The 24,287-nt window shown below is 43.5% G+C and overlaps 1 protein-coding gene across 1 annotated transcript in view; it reads left to right on the top strand.

Moving 5' to 3' along the window:
• RASEF (RAS and EF-hand domain containing) overlaps positions 1-24,287 on the top strand; it is a 109,003-nt gene that overhangs the window by 77,604 nt on the left and 7,112 nt on the right. The window contains exons 11-20 of the mRNA XM_077749546.1: positions 949-1,017; positions 3,132-3,216; positions 4,604-4,692; positions 7,879-8,113; positions 8,408-8,545; positions 8,660-8,807; positions 10,085-10,166; positions 11,799-11,913; positions 16,272-16,391; positions 18,916-18,992. Of these exons, the coding sequence (XP_077605672.1) occupies positions 949-1,017; positions 3,132-3,216; positions 4,604-4,692; positions 7,879-8,113; positions 8,408-8,545; positions 8,660-8,807; positions 10,085-10,166; positions 11,799-11,913; positions 16,272-16,391; positions 18,916-18,992 (1,158 nt within the window). The remainder of the gene's footprint in view (positions 1-948; positions 1,018-3,131; positions 3,217-4,603; positions 4,693-7,878; positions 8,114-8,407; positions 8,546-8,659; positions 8,808-10,084; positions 10,167-11,798; positions 11,914-16,271; positions 16,392-18,915; positions 18,993-24,287) is intronic.

Genomic DNA, 24,287 nt, shown 5'->3' with positions numbered 1-24,287 from the left:
TGAAATAGGGACTTTTAGTATTCCCATTTAACAGATGGGAAAAGAGAGTCTCAGAGATGTTCTAAGTGAGGCAGTAACCAAGGCAGAGGCAAGAACATAGGGACAGGTAAGACTGGTTTGGGAACAGTGCTCAGACCTTTGTACAGAAAAAGATATTTTGAATGGAAAGATAAAAGGTAAACAAAATTAAAAATTTTAGAAGCTAAATTAAGGCTATAATGTAAGGGCCCAGAATTGTTGCCTGAGGAACTTAAATTCCTATAGTCCATTGGGAAATGTGTAGCTTTATCATCAGGAGAGTGAGTGGACAGGTTATAGTGAACAAAAGTTGAGAGCCTGAGAGTCTTTGGAAACTTAGGCATAGGGTCTGTCCATTTAGAAATGGGGCTGAGGTAGAATAGGGGATCGTGGTGAGTGGCTGCTTTCAGTGGACATTACGGAGAGGTGGCCACGGCTTTGTGATAAAGCAACAGGAATCGCCAAGTGTGGGTTTATAGCGGACAGAGAAAGCCTGGTCCTGTGGACTCCTCTGTGGTCCAGCGTGAGGAGGGGAGGGCCAGGCGGGGAGAGGAGAAGGAATCACAAGGCAGGAGAAGGTAGCTGGGTTGGGATTGTGTAAGGTGGGGAATAGGCAGGGAAGGGTCAGAGGTGAGAGAGCAGGCGGGATTGAAAGGACTGGTAATGAGTGCCTGGGGAGAGCGGACTTAGCAGAAGTGAAGGGTCATGACTTCCTGTGAGGAACACAGCCAGCTTTGGGGGGGAGAACAGAACCTTGCACAGGAAGCAGATGTAGTGTGCTGATGACACAGAGGGACCGCAGGGAGTGCAAGGAGCTAGAAAACCAGGGCCAAGGACACGTCTCTGAGAAAGGAAGTCTGAGAAGGTAGGTGCAGGTGAGGCAGTACTCAATACCTAATTCTTGTTCAAACATAAAATATGATTTTACAGGGATCTGCAAATAATCCAAGAGTACACAGAAGATCGAAATAGTCTTGAGAGGCAAATTGAAATACTCCAGTAAGTTCTCCTATAAAACGCTCATTACATCTACATTTTCCTAATGTTCTGTTAATGAGAGCCGCGCCACATCTCACACGACTTGCCGTATATGGGTTTGCGGGTACATACTCGTCTCTTCTCGCCATGTTGCCTCCAGCACATCCACTTGGCTTTCTCATGATTTTAATCCTAAATAAGTGATTCAAATCCAGGGGCGAGGGTATAATTCTCTAAAAGTCAGGTGGTACGTTATGATGCCTCTGTGAAGACCAGGGCGGCGACCTCAGAGGCTTCCCCCGCAGCCCAGCTTGTCGAGGCTGGCGGGTGGCCTCTTAGCTCACGCCACAGCATCAGGGACACACGGTCATTCCTGCCCAGTATATTATTCTCAGTGACATGGCTAGTTTTCTTAGTTTTTTTTTTTTTTTTCCTAAACCCTACTGGAAATATTATACCCTCCCTGTCAGCTTAGCTCCTGAATTCCTGTAATTCTAGCCTCTGTGGGCCTTCTCCACAAAACTTGCCCCTCCTCCACTCTGCTCTCTTTTCTGCCCAGGTATTTTCTTCTGGCTGTCTCCCCAAAGGAAGTAAGGTCAGGCTTGGCAAGTTTTGTTGTTTTTTGTTTGTTTTTACTTATTTTTTAAAATGTTTTTATTTATTTTTGAGAGAGAGAGAGAGAGACAGAGCATGAGTGGGGAGGGGCAGAGAGAGAGGGAGACACAGAATCCGAAGCAGGCTCCAGCTCAGAGCCCGTTGCTAGGCTCGAACGCGTGAGGTGAGATCATGACCTAGGCCGAAGTCCGATGCTGAGTGGCTGAGCCACCCAGATGCCTCTTAATTCTTTTTTTTAAATGTTCATTTATTTTTGAGAGAGACAGAGACAGAGTGCAAGCAGGGGAGAGGCAGAGAGAGGGGGAGACACAGAATCTGAAGGAGGCTCCAGGCTCTGAGCTGTCAGCACAGAGCCCGATGCGGGGCTTGAACTCATGAACATTGAGATGGTGACCTGAGCCGATATAGGATGCCTAAGTGATTCAGCCCCCCAGGGACCCTTGTGGTTTTTGTTTTTGTTTTTACCATTTTGAATGCTGACTAATTCTTCCCTGTGGCACTTACAGAGTTGACATATTATAATAACTCTGTTCATTAATTCAGCAGGTTTTCATTCAGCACCTTTTATGGGTCAGGGGTGCCAGGAGCTGAGGGTGGAGTAGCAAGTGAAAACAAAAGAAAAAAAGTCTCTTGTTTTGGGCTCATCTAGGGAAAGAGGATGGAAACTGATCAATAGTTATAGAAACAAACATAAAATCCTGCAGGGGAGGTGGGACAGAGGGAGGGGATGTGTCCCTAGGGACATGCAGGACAGAACTTCCTTGTAAACCAGGAAGGGTCAGGAAGTGACGTGTCTCCTAGCAGCATATAGGACAGAACTTCCTGCTAACCAGGAAGGTCCAGGAAGTGCTCTGGCGGGTGCAGCAGCTGAACTGAGATCGGAAGGATAGATAAGCCTTCAGTAGGGAAAGATGGGCTGCTGTCAGGCGAGGGCTGTGTTACTGTCCTCATTTGTTAGAGGAGGCTGCCAAGGCTCTTGACAGTTTAAATGACTCCCATAAATTATATGGAAAGTACACACCTGTGTTGGAATTTGAATCCAGAGTCAACATTGGAGCCTTTAACGGGCACCCAGGCAGCACCAGGCCATGAGTAGGATGCAGGAATAGCCAGGAGGCGAAGTGGGATAAGACACATCGCATCCATGCCTGGCTGGGACACGCGCACGGGGTAGGTGAGCAGCACGTGGGGCCAGCTGGGTCCTGGCGCTTAGAGAACAGAGAGCAGCAGGAAACCGCTTCACGGCGTGAACCTACCTGAGGGAAAGGGAGGGGGGTGGTTCCACAGCATACCTCATTCCTTCCTGAAATGCCTCGAGACCTTTAAAAGAGAGGTGACCCACCAAATTGTAGTTCTAGTAATGAATTATGATCTGGGTTGATGAGGTTTGAAGGGGAGTGGTAGAGAGTTGCAAGAGGTGGTAAGTAATTCCACAGTCTGAACATGAGAGCCTGCAAAGGTAGTGATGTTCACCCTCGCTTCCCTTATTTGTGTATCTGTTTAATTTCTCTGCTCTGTAGAACAGCTAACCGGAAGCTGCATGACAGTAATGACGGCCTGAGGAGTGCCCTTGAAAACAGTTACAGCAAGTTCAACAGATCTTTGGTATGCACGTAGAACTTTATTATTTTTAAAAATTTTTTAATGTTTATTTATCTTTGAGAGACAAAGACAGAAAGTGAGCAGGGGAGGAGCAGAGAGAGAGGGAGACACAGAATCTGAAGCAGGCTTCAGACTCTGAGCTGTCGGCACAGAGCCTGATGCAGGGCTCAAACACACAAACCCTAAGATCATGGCCTGAGCTGAAGTCAGACGCTTAACCCACTGAGCCACCCAGGTGTCCTGCAAGTAGAATTTTAGAATACATTTTGTTCCTTCTAATAGTAGGATATTTTTATGAAAATCATGTATTTTTTTAAAAGCTTTTTGTTTGCTCATTTTGAGACAGAGAGCATGAGCAGGGGAGGGGTAGAGACAGAGGGAGAGAGAGAATCCTAATCAGGCCTGCCACCACAGCGCAGAGCCCGATGTGGGGCTTGAACTCATGAATCATGAGATCATGACCTGAGCCAAGACCAAGAGTCAGACTTGCTTAACTGACTGAGCTGCCCAGGTGCCCTGCAAGTCATGTATTTTCTTAAAGGGGAATTTATAGTAATGAGAAAGTATTCCATTTAGTAAGGAGAAGCAACATTTTCCAAAATTAAAAACTACTCCACCCCTTCTGCAGGCATAAATACCTAGATGTTAACTGACTCTCTGTTAGCTGCTCGGGGAAGCCAGAGAAAGATGTGTAAGGTGTGACCTGGGTCCTGGAAGAGTTTATCATGTAGTGGGGAGTTAAGATGTACATGGACAGCAATAATACAAGAAAAAGTGGGAAATCTTACGGAAGTACAAAGAAAATACTGCCCACTTCAGAGGAGGGAGAACCTGCTTCTGACTGAGGCATGCATTTAGGCACACTGAGTATTTTCTTATGGTGCTGAGGTTATCAGAGTGGAGGCCTGAGATTCAAAACCCTACTATGGAAACAAGCTAAGCCCCTCTTGGAAATTGGAGGCACTTCCCCAGAGGACACATGCCAGAAATCCTCTTCTCCCACTTTGGGAGATCAGCTTCAGGTTTGGGTTTCCTTTGTTGTAGCTTTAAATATGGACGGGTCAGTCAGTCAGCCAGATTACAATCTGAGAAGAGAGAAATCCAAAGAAGTTGGTATTACAGGGTCCTGGCACGTGTGGGGAACTGGGATGCCCCTTTATCACTTTTGCAATAAGGTTTGGACTGAAGACGCAGTGAGGAGAGGGTACTATGTGCAGGTGCCTTGTTGAAGTTTTTACCTCAGCGTCTGTCCTCAGCACTTGCTCACGTAGGATACCGAGCTTTGAATTACAGTGGAAGTTAACTCGTGTGCTCTATAAATGTGTATATGTGTATGTACTGTATGTACCTAGCGTAACAAAATATTGCTTATATATTTTATGAATTGCAGCGCATAAATAATATATCACCAGGGAATACAATTTCTAGAAGCAGTCCCAAATTCAATGGTCATTCCCCTCAACCTCTGGGCTATGACAGGTATGTTAACACCTACTTACTTTTTGTTTGAATTCTGGATCAAAATTAAAAGGAAAGCAAATTTCCTTAAAGGTGAATTAGTAAAATAGTAGAATCTACTTTGGCCACGAATTTCTGTTTTCTGCTATGTTGTTTTAAATTTCTGAAACCTGTAAAAATGTCCCAGAGAGGGCAAAGTGATTTCCTTTAGATGTTATCATGACTTGATTTTACATGTGCTCCTCATTACCTCATCTCATCATGCCGTGTTCCTTAGAAGTGGACTCAGCGAGAACATCAGGGAAACAACTGGAACTAGAGTGTAGGATGTTGATGTACTTGTGGTATATGAGGGTGAGACTCTTGGTGTGATCTGTAAGTGTTTAATATTTGATAGCTCAGCATAATATGTAAGCTGTGTTCAAGGGCAGGGAAACTTTCAAAACAAATAGAAATATGACTAGTAGGTGTTGATGAGCTAATCGTATTGAAGGAGTCAGAGAGACTTGCCGAAGTGAGAAGTTAGATCTAGTGATAAGGACTGAAAGGTTATATGTGTGTATACATGTATGTACAAACACATTTGTCCATTGTTCTACTTAAAAAGTTAACTTTGGAGTGTATCAAAGTTTGTAAATAGAAGTGAGCACATAAACTATAGGTGTCCAGCTCTCCATTTGCAGTGCAGCTTTCCAATTCATGTTTATTCCCTTTGCATTTTGTGAACTTTTGTTCTCAAGAATAATGTACTTACTGTATTGGAGATAGCAAGATGGTCAGGTCCCCTTTCAGAAAGGTCTCTTACCAAGGCTTATTGGTGGTCACTTTTAGGAAAATTCTATCAGAAATTTTTATTGCTCACTGATTTGTGAAATATTAAATGTTGATGGTTTATAGACTTGTGAGCACCTTGGTTGCTCTGTTACTAAGAAGTAGACATTACTTTTTTATTTTTATTTTTTAAACTTCACTAAATGGTTTATTCATTTTTTGAGAGAGAGAGAGAGAATGAGCAAGGGAGGGCCAGAGAGAGGGAGAATCTGAAGCAGGTTCCAGGCTCTGAGCTGTCAGCACAGCTTAACTGACAGAGCCCCAGGCTCATACTTTAAAAGTATGTGGGTACGATGTGCTTTTTCTGGACTGATATTTAAGATCAATTCTAAGCACATCGGGGAAAAGATACATAACTGAAAATTGTTTCAGAAATTTTGCCATGGTTCATTTTGGGAAAGATCACACACCATGGGTAAGGCTCATCAGTACTGGGCTAAAAATTCCTCAAAAGTAGCTTCTAAGGGACAGAGTACTCACACCCCTGTGGCTCAGAGAGACAAGAGCATAGCGCTCGGGTGCTCATCAGCCTGAATAGAAACCAGTGGACCAGCGGGGTCTGGACTCATGTCCCCTCTGGAGGGTCATTAGTTTGATGTAAGAAGTTAACATTTTAATTTTCTTTCCGATGCGAAGATAAAAACTTAAAAGCACGTTGTGAATTTAATTTTATTGCTTTTGTGGCCTTACTGGATTTTAACTTGTCTGTTTTAGTTTTGTGTTTTCTCTAAGATCTGTAACAAAAATATAACTTGTTCTATATTTGTATGTACTTAATTATGGTGAAAATATTCTTTGGCCAGGTAGGAAGAGTTTAAAAAGAGTATGTATAGAACTTGACCTTGAGAAAGTCTGATCTGTACCTATATTTTGGTTTGGAGTCTAGATATTCATGGAAGTGATTTCTTGATTCAGGATTTCACTTCTTTGTTCCTTATCAAAAATCTGAAAAAGTTAAAAAAAAAGTTCTGATCTATAATGACATGGAGCTGAAGTAGTTTGTACTATATTATGAGAATGGTTTTCTTAGATTCCTTATAGTGTGACCTAAATCAGTTTTAGAAGGAGAGTTTCATAAATTATAAAACAACAAGAAAATCTCACACACACACACACACACACACACACACACACACACTCACACACACTCACTCACTCACACACACTGAGCTAGTTAGCTACAGATATGGTGTGAATCTTTGTCCTAAGATATGAGCAACATATTTAGGGAGAGTTTGGTGGTTTAAGTTATTACCTATTAAATTAATTTTACACATTTGCTAACGGCACCAAAATATATTTGAAGTCTCAGATTTATATGCCTTATACTTGCTTATATTTGAGATCACCTTCTGTTTTCTAAGCAAATTCATCTCTTACTGTTTTTATCTCCGTACATCTATATACCCTGCCCATTTCTCCATTCTGATGAGGTGGTGTGTGCCATGTGGCTAGGATGGTGCCCAGAGGGTAGTGGCGACTAAATACATTGTAGCCCTTGCTTTTATTCCAACATAAACTTAGATTTTTGTGAAAATCAAATGGAAAAGCAAAAGTAATAGGGAAATAATGTGGTTTCCTTTGATTCTCCTGTTTGATGTTAATTTCTGCCTCACTTATAAGATGTTGAGAATTTCATGAATGGAAACATCCATAGAAGTCAGGGGTTCTAGCCTTTATCTGAAGCACCTCTTCTATAGAAATCTTTCTAGACTATGCATCAACACCTACTGGCAGAAACTGCTAAGTCGTATTCCAGTACCATACCTTTCTAACTGCCTGTCATTTTTCACCATGTTGATTAGAAGTATGACCCCTGGAAAACTTTATCAGTTGGCCCTTATTTTGTCTTGTGCCACCTGAGAGAATGTATTCTTCTTTATCATGGGTCAGCTCTTTGAGTATTTGAGGAGACAAACCATTAAGACTTAAGCTGAGTTTACGGAACCATTTCTTGTATCTGAGTCTCACATCACCATAGATTCCTTCCCCATCCAGGTACTCAGCATCCCTTTTAAGTAGAGATGTTATTCAGAAATGGACAAGCTGTTTGGAATATTTTCTGAACACAGCAGAGTAAAAAGGTTCACATATTCTACATACATTTTTCTTAACTTGAGATTGAATTTATGCCCTGGACACTGTACTTCCTTTTGTATCAGGAAGTAAAGTGATTTTATATTAAATGTTTGATTTGAGTATCTTTATCTTAATTGATTGTTGCATGGAATGAACTGATACTACTTTGATGCATTATCATGGGGATGCGTTGTGGTTCTTGGCCAAAGTGAGAGTGTTGGTCTTCTTGAGTCCACTGCTGTGTGGTCCTGAGCTTTATGAGCTCTCTGGTAAAGCCCTCCTCTCCTGTATCACCAGGTCATCCCGCTCTTCCTACGTGGATGAGGACTGTGACTCATTGGCCCTCTGTGATCCAATGCAGAGAATTAATTGTGAGGTTGACAGCCTGCCTGAGAGCTGCTTCGACAGCGGCCTGTCTACCCTGAGAGACTCCAACGAGTATGACTCGGAGATAGAATACAAACACCAGAGGGGCCTTCAGAGGTCACACGGCACACAGGAGAGCTTTGCGGGTGATGCTTCAGACATAGATGTAAGCCTCCAAAATCACGGTCTCCTGGGCCTTACCTTCGATAGAAATCTGTCACGTCATTTGACTTAATCTGTCCTGGGAATACAACTTAATGGTTATAAATATGAAACATAGTCAGTAGAGTAGTTTTTCCCTCCACCAAATTGGGGAGAGATTCTCACAGATTGCCATTTGGGGCTACTCTGGTCCCTAAAGCACTGACTGTAGATTCAGTTGCTGATTTTTCTTGTCTCTAATCCATGATGTGTATGTGTAATGAGAGACTTTGTTTTTTTAATGGCGGCCTAAAACCAGGTTCCTGATATAAGGGATGAAGAGACATTTGGTGCAGAAGGCGTGGCTTCCATCTTGGACTGGAAGCCCCAGGGATCCCCTAGCGAAAGCAGCGTCGTCAGTTCTTCAAGAAAGCCCATCTCAGCCCTGTCTCCACCGGTAGGTAGTTGCCAAGGTATTTTATTCGTGGACACTGAATTTTCAGTGCCACATAACTTATGAAGAAGAAAACTGGCACAACCTTTGTCACCCACTGTGGCTTTTGTCCCCTAGACAGACATGGCGGATGGTAACCATAAATCTTCCAGCTCACAGAAGGCTTACAAGATTGTGCTTGCTGGGGATGCTGCAGTGGGGAAGTCTAGTTTCCTCATGAGACTTTGCAAGAATGAATTTCGAGGAAATACAAGTGCCACCCTGGGTATGGTTCCTTCTTCAGTTGATCATGGGGAGATGACCTTGTTCAGCTTGAGTTATATTTTCTTTAGAGATTATATACACAGTTACACAGGTCTTTCTCTGTATACGTGTGTGTGTGTGTGTGTGTGTGTGTGTGTGTGTGTGTGTGTGTGTGTGTCCTTGACTGTAGAATGGTCCTCTTCTGTTTTGGTGAAGCCCAACTTTAGGAAAAGAAGACTGACAAAGGACAAAGAGATCTACTTAGCCAGTTGAACCAAGTTTAGAGCCAGAGATTCATTTGTTCAGCAGACATTTCTTGAGTCCTGCTATGAGCCAGGTACTGTTGTAGGTGCTGAGGGCACACAGTGAACAGTCAACTAAAACCCAGCCTCTAAGGAAGCTACATCCCAAAGGAGGGGAGTGGGTGGAAAACAAAGAAAAGAATATGGGGTTTGGAGAGAGGCGAAGTCTCACACAGGGTAGCCAGGGAAAGCTTTCCTGGTAAGATGTTACTTGTTGATAAAGTGACATTATTAATAACCATTTTGTCATGGCCAAAAGCATAGGCAGGTGTGTGATCCCTCCCCTCCTTTACAGTGGAATAAGTGAGTAAATACTTCTGAGAACAAGAAAAGAAGTGTCCTAATTTCCCGGATTTGCATAATAATCAGTAAATAGGGTTGAAGATATGCAAATTATCATTCACTTTTGTTCTTCATCTAAGACTTCTTATTTTGATAACTAGAAATGTTAGAACGGATTGATTACCCTCTTCACAATGGGCGTCTTTGTAAATTTATGGTTCTTTGTTATACCCTTCAAGATAACAAAGCTGAAAGTTCACTGTAATTTGATTCATAAAAAGACTGCAGTGTTTTGTTCAGTTGCTAAAGAGCATGGAGTATATGCATGTCTTACCTGTATACGCACACACATATGTGCACATCCATACACACGTGCACGTGTATGTGCACGCAAGCACACAGACACGCACATGGAGACATAACTGAGTTCATCTAATTACCTGAGCAGATAGAACATAGACTTGCCTTTTGTCCATAGATTAAATCCTTCCCCAAGTCAGCCAACCTGCAGATGGTACATCTGTGCACACACGTGTTCTGACTTGTAATTAGTATCTGAAGGTCACTCTCCTTGAAGGCCTCATTCATTCCTGTCTACCTCACTGAGCTTGGGCTTATTGGCCTTTGTCTTACCCAAAGAGGGCTTGAGAGTAAAAAAAAACAGTGGAATTATTTACATCATGTTCCCCCATGTTCTCTTATAATTCTTTCTCAGGAGTTGATTTTCAAATGAAAACTCTCGTTGTGGATGGAGAGCAAACAGTTCTGCAGCTCTGGGATACAGCCGGTCAGGAGAGGCAAGTGCTTTGCACGGTGCTTCGGGCTCTGCTTAGATTTGCCTAGACAAGGCGCTTGGTGTTTTTTCTGCTTGTAATCATATAATTATATTAGAATTGCAGGAATGCTTACTTTTTCCCACATTCTTTCCTTCTTCACCTACCTGTCAGTCATCCATGGAGATCTTTAGGCTTCCTCTGAGCTGGTGTTCACTTGGGAAAAAGAGAGTGCCCTTTCCGAACAAGAGAATTTAGGTGAGCCAGCGTTCCCTAATGCAGTGTCAGTGGGGGGAGGTACTTAGTTGGCACAGTAAACAATGGACAAGACAATCTGTCAGGTTCCTTGAGTTCAAGGGCAGAGGCACAAACTAAATGGAAGACTCATGTCAGGTGATATTGCCTTATCTTGCATTCATTGCCGATGACCAGAAGTATTAAGCATAGGTTTTAGTCTTGTCTAACTCTTTGGAATTAGAATCTCTCCAGCTCAGCGGAGTAAGTATGGGGTGCTGCCTGCCTGTGCACCAGGCCCCACTCAGGCTGCTAAGATTCAGCAGTGAACACAGATACGCAAAAGCTGTTCACGTGGAGCTCATATTCTGGCGCAGACTGTTTCAACATTTAAAAAACATTCGTGGGGCGCCTGGGTGGCTCAATCGGTTTAATGTTGGACTTCGGGTCAGGTCATAATCTCACAGTTCATGAGTTTGAGCCCCATGTTGTGCTCTGTGCTGACAGCTCAGGGCCTGGAGCCTGCTTCGGTTTCTGCTAGTCTTTCTCTATCCCTTCCCGCTCACACACATATTCTACCCCCCCAAACCTCTCTCTCAAATATAAACATTTAGAAATTAATATAAAAAAACAAAAAAACATTTGTGGATAGGGTGCCTGGGTTAAGCTTCTGACTTTGACTCATGTCATAATCTCACAGTCCTACATCGGGCTCTCTGCTGTCAGCGCGGAGCCTACTTTGGATACTCTGTCCCCCACCTCTCTCTTTGCCCCTGCTCTCTACAATAAAATAACATTTAAAAAATATTAAAAAAAAAAATAAAAAACATTCATGGTTGACATGGCCTTGCTGAAGATAATATGAAATATTGCAGTTGGTTTAGACCTGGGACACACACGTTGAGGTATATGCTCTTCGCCTTGCAACCTGCCCCTCACCCTGTGTATACGGTTTCTGGCCTGTTGCGGCACTCCACGTCGTTACTTCCCACGCCACCCCCCACAGTACTCCTTCCCACCCTGACCCCCAAACAATGCTTTTCTCTCTTCTGCATCTCCCTACCTCCTCTGTGTCCCATCCGTTTGGGAGCTTGTTGCCAAGGCTAAACTTTTTAAGAAATTATGTTCTCAACCTTGTGCTGGTTATGCTTTGGGGTTTGCAGACATCCTTGGGGTTGTTTGATGGAGGGATTAACTGGCTTTTATAGATCAGACCCCCAGATTGTCATCCAGTTACCTTCTGCTGAGTCATCCCCGTCCTCCGAGGTGGCTGTTTCATAGTGACGGGTTGCCGTTAGATTCTTCTCAGTGGGGGCTTATTTTAGAAGATGAGAATAAAAGCATAAAACAGATGAAGAAGGGGCAGCACCTGCCCAGCGTACTGATCAGCACCGTTACTTACCGTGCTTCTCTCTTCGCTAGGTTCAGAAGCATTGCCAAGTCTTACTTCAGAAGAGCAGACGGCGTCCTGCTGCTCTATGATGTTACCTGTGAGAAATCCTTTCTCAACGTACGAGAGTGGGTAGATATGATTGAGGTAAGACCTCAAAACAGAGAATCAAACCAAAAATTACTCAAGAGGGTCATAGGCCGTCTTGGAACATGCGATTTCTTTCCTCGGTTGAAGTTCACACCATGAGAGACCATTGGTCCAGGCTGTCACAGGAAGGACTGGGTGTTCGAGGGAGTTTCCAGTGGCACGTGGTAGTACTGGTCTCTTCCTCTGTGGCTGGACAGGTTTCCACAGAGCCACAGATGCCACTGAAGGGAGTTTCTGGGAATGAAACTTGGGGGTGTTCTTACAGATGAAATCAGAGCCCCTTTGGTTGTAACTGCACATGTAGGCAGCCTGAGAAGAAGCAGCTCTTACGCATGGGTGGTGTGTGGCGTGACTAAGTGTGCACAGGGCCTTCCACGTGTGCTGGATGTGTGGGCGCAGCACCACGGATGTGAGCGTGTGCACAGCCCAGTTCTGTGGCACCTGCATTCTCAGCCTTGTGGTAGCAGTAATTTGGGTATCACTGAAATACCAGTTGATATTTTATTTATTTATTAAAAAAATTTTTTTTAACGTTTATTCATTTTTGGGAGAGAATGGCAGAGCGTGAGCAGGGTAGGGGCAAAGAGAGAGAGACACTGCATCTGAAGCAGACTCTAGGCTCCAAGCTGTCAGCACAGACCCCGATGTGGGGCTCAAACCCACAAATCGTGAGATCATGACCTGAGCTGAAGTCGGGCACTTAACTGAGCCACCCAGGCGCCCTCTAGTTGGTATTTTAAACATATGTGGTAACATCTGTGGTTTTTTGTTTTTTTTTTTTCATCTGAGGAGCTTTCTTATCCTTTGGTTTCATGGTAAATTATTTCTGAAAGTAGGAAATGATTTTGACCATAGTTAGTATCTGCCAGAGCTTTTTCTTTTTTAAGTTTTATTTATTTTTTTAAATGTTCATTTATTTTGAGAGAGAGAGAGAATCCCAAGCACACTCCATGCTGTCAGCACAGAGCCTGACGTGAGGCTCAGTTCCAGAACCACAATGAGATCATAACATGAACCAAAATCAAGAGTCAAAAAACGCTTAACGGACTGAACCACCCAGGTGCCCTGCTGCTAGTGGGCAACATAAAACTGCAGTGTAAGCTATAGTTTAATATAGTCTTTTAGAAAAAAAAAACCTGGTGGCTAATATAATTTTTCAATTAAGTCCATTATCTATAATTTTTAACATGAAACAGTACAGTGGTGGCTAAACACAGAACAAATTGCTGTGTGATACCAGGTTAGCCTCTAGATTCTTCAGTTGGGACTGTTTCATACCCTATAAAAAATAGAATTAATGTTCTCTTTCTAACTAACGAAGTGATGTGAGAAATGACAATGAAATGTGCATTTTGTTCTACTGAATATCATGACTTAAAAATTGTTATAAATAACGATGAAATGTGTTGACATTTATGTAAGATTTTTATCTCACAGAACTTTCCACATGTTATATTCATCTCTGTAATGTATCTGAGAAAAGAACTAAGAAGTGTAATGATTTTCTCACTTTTTATGAGAGAAAGTATATGACACTGGCTTGTGGTTATTTAGAGGTTAGGAGTTGAATGGGAAATTGGATCTCCTGATTCAACCCTGGTTGCTGCTGGGTTAAAGCGCCAGAGTAAGCAGCATGTTGAGAAAAGAAGCTTTTGATGTCCAGAAAGGGATTCCAAGGTACCATCAGTGCACAGAGGAAATGCACCTGCTCAGGGGATCAAACAGACCAGACCTCCCTGGGAAAGAGTGATGAGTCCAGAATGACAGAATCCTAACAAACTCATATCCCACAGAGATTTAAAATCTATAGCAAACTTTTTATTGTTGAAACTATCAGACTTAGTCTTTGCTTTTTGGTTTTTTGTTTTTGTTGTCTGGTTTAGGGGTTTTTATTTTTTTGGTTTTTTTTTTTGGACTTAGTCTTCGTTTTAAGTTTTTGGATTATGCTCAAGGAAAGGAAACCAAGAGCAAGGTCAGTCAGTGTTAAAACAGCTCTTAGTGACCAGCCACAGCATGTGCCAGGATCCTGTAATTTGCCATAATTTGCTAAGCACCAACACATGATAAGTGACCTTTTTAGCTCTTTGGATCACTTTTCACAGGGTCTGAAAAGGATGAAAACTGTATTCAAGATGAATTCTTGAATTTGTAGTGGGGAAAAATTAGATACCACTTGGCATTAGACTTTCACCTTCAGAAAAAAAAAAACAAATCATGATAAACTTTTGCCATAGCTCACCCTTTCTAATTTGAGGAAATTCTATAGGGGCAGTTTGTTTGTTTGTTTGTTTGTTTGTTTGTTTGTTTGTTTTAGAGAGCGAGAACAGGGGAGGGGCAGAGAGAGACAGAGGATCCAAAGTGGATATGAGGCAGGCTCTTTGATGACAGCAGAGCATCTGATGTGGGGCTGGAACTCAGGACCCTGAGATGGTGACCTGAGCTAAAGTTGGCCACTTAACTGACTGAGCCACCCAGGCGCCCCCTATAGGGACAGTTTATATGACCACTATAAATACGTGTAGAAACTGAGACTGTTAATTGTTGGGGTAAGGCAAAGGATTGTAGTAGAACTTCAGTGGTGAACAGACCCTCTGAGTTAATAATGAATACACTTCTATAAAAACCACTGGGTTACAAAATCATGCAATAAAATTAGGGATAAAATAAAAATTCTGGCCATTTACTTACCTATCATGAATAATGTATTGATTGAATAATTGGGTGAAAGGTGAATGGAGGAGACACTTGAGACGTGAGATCTCTTCTTGACTTTTACACATTCAAGAGTATTTTGGGGGTGCCTCCTTTGTGCACTTTGTGCACTTTTTACTGTGCACTGTGTACTATGCACTTTGTGCATTTTGCACTGTTCTAGAGCCTGCAGTGTATCCATTAATAAACAAAGAGCCCTGTCCATATGGAGCTTGCACTCTAGTAGGGGAAACATAACAAGCAATAAATACAGAAAATAAATAGAATGATAGAAAATGACAAATCTTATAGAAACAAGAAGAGGTCAGGGGAAAGGGCCTACTGGTGAGGCACGGGACCGCAAGTGGTCGGGTCAGCGTGGTCTCACTGGAAGGTGATGTTTGAGTCAAGACTTGAAGGAGCTGCCAGTCTTTACAGGAATGACTTGGGAAGTCATGTGGATGCTTGGGTTCCTGGCTTACTGAAGTAAATATTTGTTTAATGGCTCCTAAATGGTGCCCCCTGGGAACCTGAGCAGTTTGCCCAAGAAACACAATTAATTAACCCATTAGCGGATGGGGCACCTAGTTTCTGGGAGGGCCTTTCATTTCCTTTCCCTCTTTGCTTACTGTGCTCTGGTGCCCTCGGCTGGAGGAAAATGGTCTGAAGAGAAAGGAAGTCAGGTATAACGTCATCATTTTTAATGCTCATTTCTCGATCCCATGACAGGCACGGCTACCAACCTGGAAGAACACCTGGTGTCTTAGGCGCCGCCAAGGGCACCTTCCCCGAGCCTCAGTCAGGGCTCCTGTTTCTTGTGCTTAGGAACCAAAATTCTGTGTTTCTGAGCCAGTCAGGTCATCTTCCTCTGTTTGCCATCAGCACCTGCTGAGGTGGGGTGTGCCCTTACTAACTCCTTCATTTTATAAGTGGGGAAACCGAGGTAGAAACATGTAGAGATTTACCTGATTTCACTCATCCAGCAGGCAGTCTGGTGGTGGAAGGCGGGGGGGGGCTCAAACTCAGCTCTGCTTCTCAAATGTCCCACTCCGCCAGCTCCTGCGTGGTCCTGGTCAGCAGTACGGTTTGCGTAAGTTGATTCGGGAGCATTCTCCTTCCAGTCATTTCCTTTGAATGATTGGTAATTGACTCCTTGTAAGAGAAATGTTGACCTGTTAGAACCTTCATATTTCGCTTTTGTTGTAAACCAGACAGCAGTGGGTTTGGAACTCTCAGGCTTTGTTTTTATCCCTTTATGGCTGAGAGATTTCCTGTGTCTTTTGAGATAACGAAGTTGGTCATCACTACTCTTTGGCGTGAAAGTTGCAGAGAATGGTGTGGGTGCCACAGCCAAATGTAATTTTGTGGTCATGCCTCTTGAGTTTATATTGGTTTGTACAGCAGCAGGGGTGGTGGGGTGCCTTTGGACGGTGTCCCAGGCCTTTGCAAGTTCTTATTTAGCCTCTCTGAATTTCAGTGTTCTCACTTGGCAATGGGAAGAAGTTTGGCTGTTTTTAGAGATACTTTGAAGCTTAAAGACGGTCCCTCTGTCACGCAGCCCCCGAGGGACACCTGGAGAGTGGAAGCTGCTGCTGCCGTCGCTGCTCTTGTCAGTGGGACTTGTTCAGTGTTTGACGAGCACACAATTTCTTTCTTTACGGCAGGATGCATCCCAGGAGAGCATCCCTATCATGTTGGTAGGAAACAAGGCTGATCTTCGTGATGCTGCTGCTGCAGAGGGACAAACGTGCGTCCCAGGATACTTTGGAGAAAAGCTGGCCATGGTAAGGGTAAAAGTAGGTCTCTTAGGAAAGACCTCAGCAGTTCATGAGCTCTGCGTCGATGGCCCTTCACTTTTGCCTACATTTGCTTTAACCAGTTCTTGGGTAAACCTCCATCCTTTTTTAAAAATAAAAATTAAATGTTTGTTTATTTGCAGAGTCTAAGTGGGGGAGGGGCAGAGAGAGGGAGACACAGAATCGGAAGCAGGATCCAGACTCTGCGCTGACAGCACAGATCCCAACGCAGGGCTCGAAGTCACAAGCCATGAGATCATGACCTGAGCCGAAGCTGGACCCTTAACTGACAGAGCCACCCAGGTGGCCCAAACCCCCGTCCATTTTGATGGGGCTCCTTTCCTTCTTACTCAGGCAGAACTCCACCCACCTCCCTTTAAGGGATGTAGTTGTAGCAAGGATTAAACCTCTCAAGGAGGTAAAATGCTCACTTGGCCATTTTCCCCCAGTGGAAAACATTGACAAATAGGCATCGGGATTACCCTGCCTTCCTCCTCACTGTCCGCCAGTTCCCAGACTCCTCTAGGTCTGGAATCCACGTCAAGGAAAAAGAATGGTGTCCTGTTTAGAAAACATGGTTGAGTTCCAAAGGTTTACTGTGCCAAAGGGCAGTGTGTCACTTGGGTGGAAGAGAATTGGGAAGCTTGATTTTTTTTCCCTCTAAGATTTGTGCTTCGTTGAGTAGTCTAAAATTATTTTTGGTTATGCACTCGTATAGAGGATGAAGCTCATCTCTATCCAGCCTGTTTACCTTGGGCAGTGTTTATTCTCCATTATTACCAGTGTGTGAGAATGCTCCAGGGCCCACTCATGACCTGTCTTTCCCCAACAAGGAATCAGAGATGCCTTGGGTCGGATAAAGTTCATGCCCTAACAGTCTGATACTGCGATCATTGTTGTCTGTCATCCCCACCAGGGAAGGGCCACTCTCCAGCAGGGACACGTGGACTTGAGCAATGAGTTTCAGTGCCACTTTTTTCCGTTGGAAAGTCTTTTTTGATTTAAATCTTGGAACTGTGAACCAAACATGTTAAACATCAGAACTAGGCGGTGAAATACCCAGGGGATTCATCCAATACACACTTAATTGTATCCACTTCATTGTGTGCTGAGCAGAGACTAGACCACAAAGCGGACAGTCCTTGTGTTCGTGTCGTTAATTTCTGGGGGAAATCTATGTAAAACTTACATAATCTGCATGCCACATTGTCCCCCACACCCCCTTAAGAGCGCATTGTCCCCCTGATTTCTGAATTCCCAAGGCTTGCTTACCTGTGTATCTTGTGACTCCTACCCTTGTGCACCCTCAGAGACCGTCTCTATTTCACCCTCTTACATCATAGCTCTGGAACTAGGCAGCAGCACTACCCATTTCCACTAGAAATTCGCACATTCATTTCGTGGTTTGTACGGATTTTCCGTGGATTTGGGGGATCATGGGTGCGGGTTCCACTGTGGAGTGGAGTCTTTCCCCATCGTGTCATTCTCTCTCTGTGCTCCAGAGCAGCCATTATGTCCTCCCCTGTCCCACACAGGACAGTGTTACCCACACCGAGGTCTTTCCTAAGGGAAGTTGTCTCCAGGCAAAGACACAAAAATAACTTCATCCACTACACTTGTGGCAAGTGCAATGCAGGAAAACCACAGAGGGCTGTGAGGATTTGTAATAGCAGGACCTAACTGCAATTTGTCAGGGTGAGAGAACACTGAATCGTAACTTCAAGGGAGGATTACCTGAAAACCCAAAAGGGTAGGAGTCATCCAGGAGAAGGGGTTTGATGGGGGAAGGGCACAACACAGGGAAGGGGAAAAAGCAGGTGCAAAGGTCCTGAGGTAGAAAGGAATTTAGAACATTGGAGAAACAGAGGAAAGGTAAGTGGAGCATTATGAGTGAGGGAAGATGGTGGCAGGTAAAGCCAGGAGGTGGGGTGGGACCGCATTGTCGTGGTGAAGCATTTGAGCATTATGTGAAGAGGAACGGGGGGCATAGAAAGGTTTGAAGCGGGAGAGTGATACGCTCAGTGAGCGTATACATAACTGCTGTGAGGTTGAATAATAGAGGCCTAGTAGATGTCCATTGGTTTTAGCAACATGTTGCTGAATCTTGATAGGAAAAGATGATAGTGGGAAGGAATGCGTGTTAGCTGGTGGCCCAGAGGACACATGCTTTTGATGGACGTTTAATTCGTGAGTAGTTACCTTCAGCTGTCATTTTTACCTCTCAGATGATCTGATGGAGAACATTTGTAGCAACTGTGATAGGACCTTAAAACGCGAAACTGAGAACTGTTCTTGCTTTTAAGGCAAAATAAAAATCCTCTGACTAGAAGCTGTTTTGAGCATAACTAGCCTCAAATTCACTATTTTTTAAGGCATTGAAACTCTGAATCCAGTTTCTTAGCTATTAGCATACTCAACAGGAGAGTATTTTTATTTTATCTGTTGGTTTTAAAAGCTAAAATTCCAGGAGACCCAAGTAAAGGCTTCATTTAACTGTATTTCTTTTCTACAGACCTACGGGGCATTATTCTGTGAAACCAGCGCCAAAGACGGCTCGAATGTCGTGGAAGCCGTTCTCCATCTCGCTCGGTAAAGTTCTGCCTTATACCTGGAAGCCTGGAAGTAGGACTGAATTTTCCTGTAGTTGATGCACATGTCAGATCTCTTGGCCATAACATGGATATGCATCGGAAAACACTGTCTTGTGTTTAGTAGTGGTTAGCGAGCCAGTTGAACATAGATCTTATGAGAGCTGGTATGCTGCCCGTGCACTGTGAACGTTGGCAAAGTACCTTCACTGCCAGACAAAGCAGGTGCTTCTGAGGTGTCGTTGACATTTCTGCAAAATGTCACTGCAAAGCTAATAGTTGACTTGTATGAATCATTTCCAGGAACCAGATTTTAAACACAAGAGACTATTCTGAAATTAACTATCTATTATGACATTTTCCTGGGTAAAGGGGAAAAAAACCCCACCTGAACAAAGCAAAGTATCTATCATGCCAGTTGGAAGCACTTTGTAAAAAATATTACTCAGATAATTACTAGGCTAAGGCAATGGTGTTAATAATAAATAACATTTTGGGATGTAGATTAGAATGAAAATTACATCATTGAGGAACTTGGATATAAATGTGAGTGTTTTAATCCTTGGAGTAAATTTAATTTTTAGGAAATAACAACATTATCTGTTAGATCTATCTTTTCTGCCTAGTTTTCTGCCACAAATGAAAAAGATGATTCTTTACTGGCCTAAAGGAATTAAATATCCAAAAGAAAATACAAAAGAAAGGAAAGGAAAAGAAAAAAAGGTGCACATTAACAAAATCCAGACCAGTGATTTTAATCACTGACAAAACAAAGCCATAATTTTAGTGTAATTTGTGTGGATTTTTTTCCTGATCGTTTGTGAGGTTTTATGAGAATCTTTTCTTTTAATTTTTTAAATGTCTTAATTTATTATTTTTGAGAGACAGAGAGAGAGCACGAGCTAGGGAGGGGCAGAGAGAGAGAGAGAAACAGAATCTGAAGCAGGCTCCAGGCTCTGAGCTGTCAGCACAGAGCCTGATGCAGGGCTCGAACCTACCAACCGTGAGATAATAACCTGAGCCAAAGTTGGATGCCCAACCGATTGAGCCACCTGGGCGCCCCTACAAGAATCTTAATTTTGGAAGGATGGTTGGCTTGCTAGTATACATTGATGAGTAAAATACTTTGCAGTATTTTAAGTGCAGCTTTTATATTGGTGACTTGGTGTTTATAGTGCTTACTAGATGCTTAGACTGGAGCCTTGGGCAAGATCCTTGCCCTCACTTGAAAGAATCAGGAAATGAGCCCCAGAATCTTTTTTTTTAAAAGAATGTTTATTTATTTATTTTGAAAGAGTCTGCGCAGGCACTCCTGTGGTGGTGGGGATGGGGAGAGGCAGAGAGAGGAGACAGGGGAAGAGAGAGAGGGACAGTTAGAAAGAGGGAGAGAGAGAGAAAGAGAATCCCAAGCAGGCTCCATACTGTCAGCATGGAGCCTGATACGGGGCTCGATCTCATGAATGGTGAGATCATGACCTGAGCCAAAAATCAAGAGTCAGATGCTTAACTGACCAAACCACCCAGGTGCCCCAGGAAATAAGCCCCAGGACTTTAAATGGCCTGTCTTTGAAAATTTCCCCTTTGCTATCAGTGCAAGAGAGAGCACCGCCTGGCCCACCACACTGGAAATCATCATCGTTTAAAGCAAAAATAGTGCAAACTTTGAGTGTGACCTAGAACAGGTAGAAAACAGGTAAACATTTAAACGTGTAGATTCACAGGAATTACTTGGTTTTCTGCCTGTGATTAGAAGGGAGAATCACGGGCTAGTATTATATTTGTCAAACAAGAGCCCCAGTAAAACCTTCATAAGTCAGGTGAAGTAAGGGACTCTGTGCACCTGTTTGTGCGTAGGAGCCACCAGCCGTTTTGACCAAAGAAGGCTCACTTAGTAGAGGTGGTGAGAGATTCAGTGAAATGCACTAATCGGAGTCCTTGCTGAATTGGGAGGTGCTTACACTTTTCCACTGGTGCTGGTGTTTAACTGCAATATGCCTGGGGCTTCCAGGGTGGAGGTGACAGCTTGCTGGGCTCAGTTGGTACGGGGGGAGGGCACCTTGGCTTCGGTAGTGGGGAGAAAAGGAGGCTGGATATCAGGCCCCCTGCGAGGCTATGGTTTCCTGCCCAGCTTATCTGATGACTGTAGAGTCAGGAGGCTCAAAGTCCAATCTTAAATCCTTCCCCGAACAGCCATGGAGTCGGAATCGAACAAGTCCCTCTCTCCCTCACGGCCTCTCTAATCTGTGAAATGAGGGAGGGGCCTGGAAGAAATGGCCTCCAAGGTCCTTCCAGTTCTGACACTCTGTGGTTCTACATACAATAGCCAGTACTCCCCTGCATCCCATAATCACTGTTTAATGCTGAATTGTCTTACGGGGCCATATTAAAGTTAAATGACTCCAAATTGCCACAGTCACACCCAGAGTGCGGAATCGATTCCCTTTACTACACGGTAAAGATGGGAGGGGCTGCGAGCTGCCTGTGCCTTCTCCCCGCTCAGCTCCCGCCTGGCGCCCTGTTTGCCGTGTAGCTTCCATGCAGCCGTGTGCTTCTTCACTTTGAACACCTGTCCGCAGAGGCATTTTGATAACGAGGTCACTTTTCATGAATCACTTATCAAGGAGTTCATTTATTGTTACTGCATTATGGCCTGGTGTGAGGCCTCTGGTTTAGCTACGTTAGCGCTGTGTTAAATGTGAAAATTTAAGTAGAGCAGACAGGTAAAGTCTTTAATTTGCTTTATATCCTGCCTTCAGATTTGCTTGTCAAAGTGCCTATGTCTTGAAATGGCAGAGTTGCCACAGGTGAAATTATCATTTTTTAAAGTTTTTCATCCTTCAGAAAGCTACGTATCCTCCAAAACATGTCACATTCTCAATTTGGATCTCATAAGTTAATTCCCGTCGTGGCCCCTTTCACACTATGCCACGTCTTAAACGTGTACTAAAAGAGTTTATGGATTTGTACTGTCCAAAACAGAATTCTGTTTTGAAAGGAGGCCATAAATGCCTGGTTAGCACCTGAAACTACCGGTACTGCTTTTTCTGGAAACCTCTCAATCCCAGGAAAAGTTTCTCCTAGAAATGCAGTTTCCCTGTACTGCTTGCTTAGGGACATCTGTCACAATCATCGCCCCTTGGAAGGTGAATTTGCCATCACCAGGACCACAAGTTTTAAACATTTTGCACTAGATTCAAGTTCCAGGGGCATTTAATTGATCAATGGCCTGAAATTTGAAAACACACACACACACACACACACACACACACACACACACACACAGCTTAAGCTGATATGATCAGTTCAACCCAGGAGCTGAGCCTGTGGGTGTAAGTCTGTCCAGGAGACGGAGTCACCTCTAATGCAGTTGTTAAGCATGTGGTGGGTTTTGGTGACATAGTCTAGTTTTCCCAGCCTCATCCCTGTTGTAGGTGTTTGGAGTATCTTTCTGATTTCCTTAAAGTGAGACATGCCTATATTTATGGTAGATTTAAGAAACCCAAAGTCCAGATGAACGATATGGGTACATGTTTTCCCTCCTTAACATTTGCTTTCAGGTTCCATAATGTCTGCATTATGTGAGCACTCAGCCCGTGGACGCCCCATACATGGTTCAATAGAGATATCGAGGAAATAAATATAAGACAGGCCATGCAATTTAACGTGACGAAAAGAGGGGCGCCTGGGTGGCTCAGTTGATTCGGCGTCCTACTTCAGCTCAGGTCATGGTCTCACAGTTCTGTGTCTCCCTCTCTCTGCCCCTGCCCCCCTGCTCGCACTATTTGTCTGTTTCCCTCTCTCTCTCTTTCTCAAGAAAAAAAAAAAGACACGAGAGGAAGAGAAAAGGAAGCATATGACCAGGCAGCTAGATGACTGTAGCTGATAGAGGCCATTGGAAGGCCCAGAAGGGAGAGATGGGAGTTGTCTTGTGAAGATGTTGTGATTATTATACTCATTGTCCAGAACAGAAAGTGGAGAATTAGAATACTTGATCAACTTGCTCAAAGTGACACAGGTACCAAGTGGCATCACTGGGAGTTGTCACCATGAATCTGACGCACTTCAGTGTTGGCAATCTCAGCATTGCATTCCACATTCTCTTCTTTTTTCTCTCCCCGCCTAATGTCTTCTATCCTCAGGGTTTCTAGAACTGTCTTTAGCTAGTGACTTCCACTTACTGTATTTTTAACCTCCACCTCTTTTTAAAATTCCGTAACCACATCCCCAACCCATCAACAAGTAGAAATTCCGAAGGCATGACTGTATCCAACATGTCCAAACCCTCCCAGCCTGGCCTCACCTACCCTTCTGGTGGCATCTCTTATCTTGCTTCCCAAAGGAGTGAATAATCTGTAGACACAGTCAGACTTTATTTCTGGTTGTGGCCAAGCTCTTGTATGTCTCCTTGCCTTTATGCGTGCTGCTCCTTGCACCTGGAATTTCCTTTCCTTATTAACTGAAGGTCAACCCCTGTCCTTTCGAGAGATCCCTCCAGTGTCAAAGTGTCCATGAAGCTCTATCTCCATGAAGCCTTCCTTCACTGAAGACCAGCACGACTGTGGTAGACCCTTTCCCGCATCACACTGTATATGGGCGTTAGCAGCTCTCTCGGGGGCCTCATTTTGATTGTTTAGACGGTCTACCCCTCAAAGTTCACAAAAGGGGTCCAAGAGTTTGTTGAATGACCAGATGTCTGAGATGATGCAGTTGGAAGTTGTATTAGTTTTCTGTTGTTGCTGTAACGAACTCCCACAAACATAGTCCCTTAAGCAGTGCAAATTGATCAGGTTCCGGTTCTGGAGGTCAGAAGTCTGAAATGAGTCTTGTGGGTTCTAGGTTGGCTGGTGTTTCTTTCTTCTTTTTCTGAGTCTCTGTTTCCTCACCTGGGGAGAGAGGATAATAGTGATCACCTGTCAACCTGTCAGGGTTGCGTGTGTGTTTATGTTGCTTGCATGTGAATGTGCATGAAATGAGAAAAATGTGAAAACGTAAAGCATAGCATTTACTAGCTGGCCTTCAGCAAAAATTAATTTCTCTCTTCTTTTCTTCTGCTGAGATATCATCTTCCCACTTCACAGTATAGTGGTTTTCGAAAGTTAGCACATCTGAGCACCTTCTGGAACTATGCTTACCAAATCGGACCTTCTGGAAGTGTGGGTAACCTAAATTAAGATGTGCTGGCGGTATTAAGTATTCATTGGATTTTGAAGGCAGTATAAAAATTGTAAAATACTTCATTACTATTTTTTATTGATAATAAATGCTGCAATAATAATATATTTGCTATACTCATTTA

Source organism: Crocuta crocuta, unplaced genomic scaffold, assembly GCF_008692635.1.
Source record: "Crocuta crocuta isolate KB4526 unplaced genomic scaffold, BGI_CrCroc_1.0 scaffold99, whole genome shotgun sequence".
In the NCBI taxonomy this organism is placed as follows: domain Eukaryota; kingdom Metazoa; phylum Chordata; class Mammalia; order Carnivora; family Hyaenidae; genus Crocuta; species Crocuta crocuta.
Note: the sequence above shows the minus strand (reverse complement) of the source record. Positions and strands in the feature narration are given on the sequence as shown.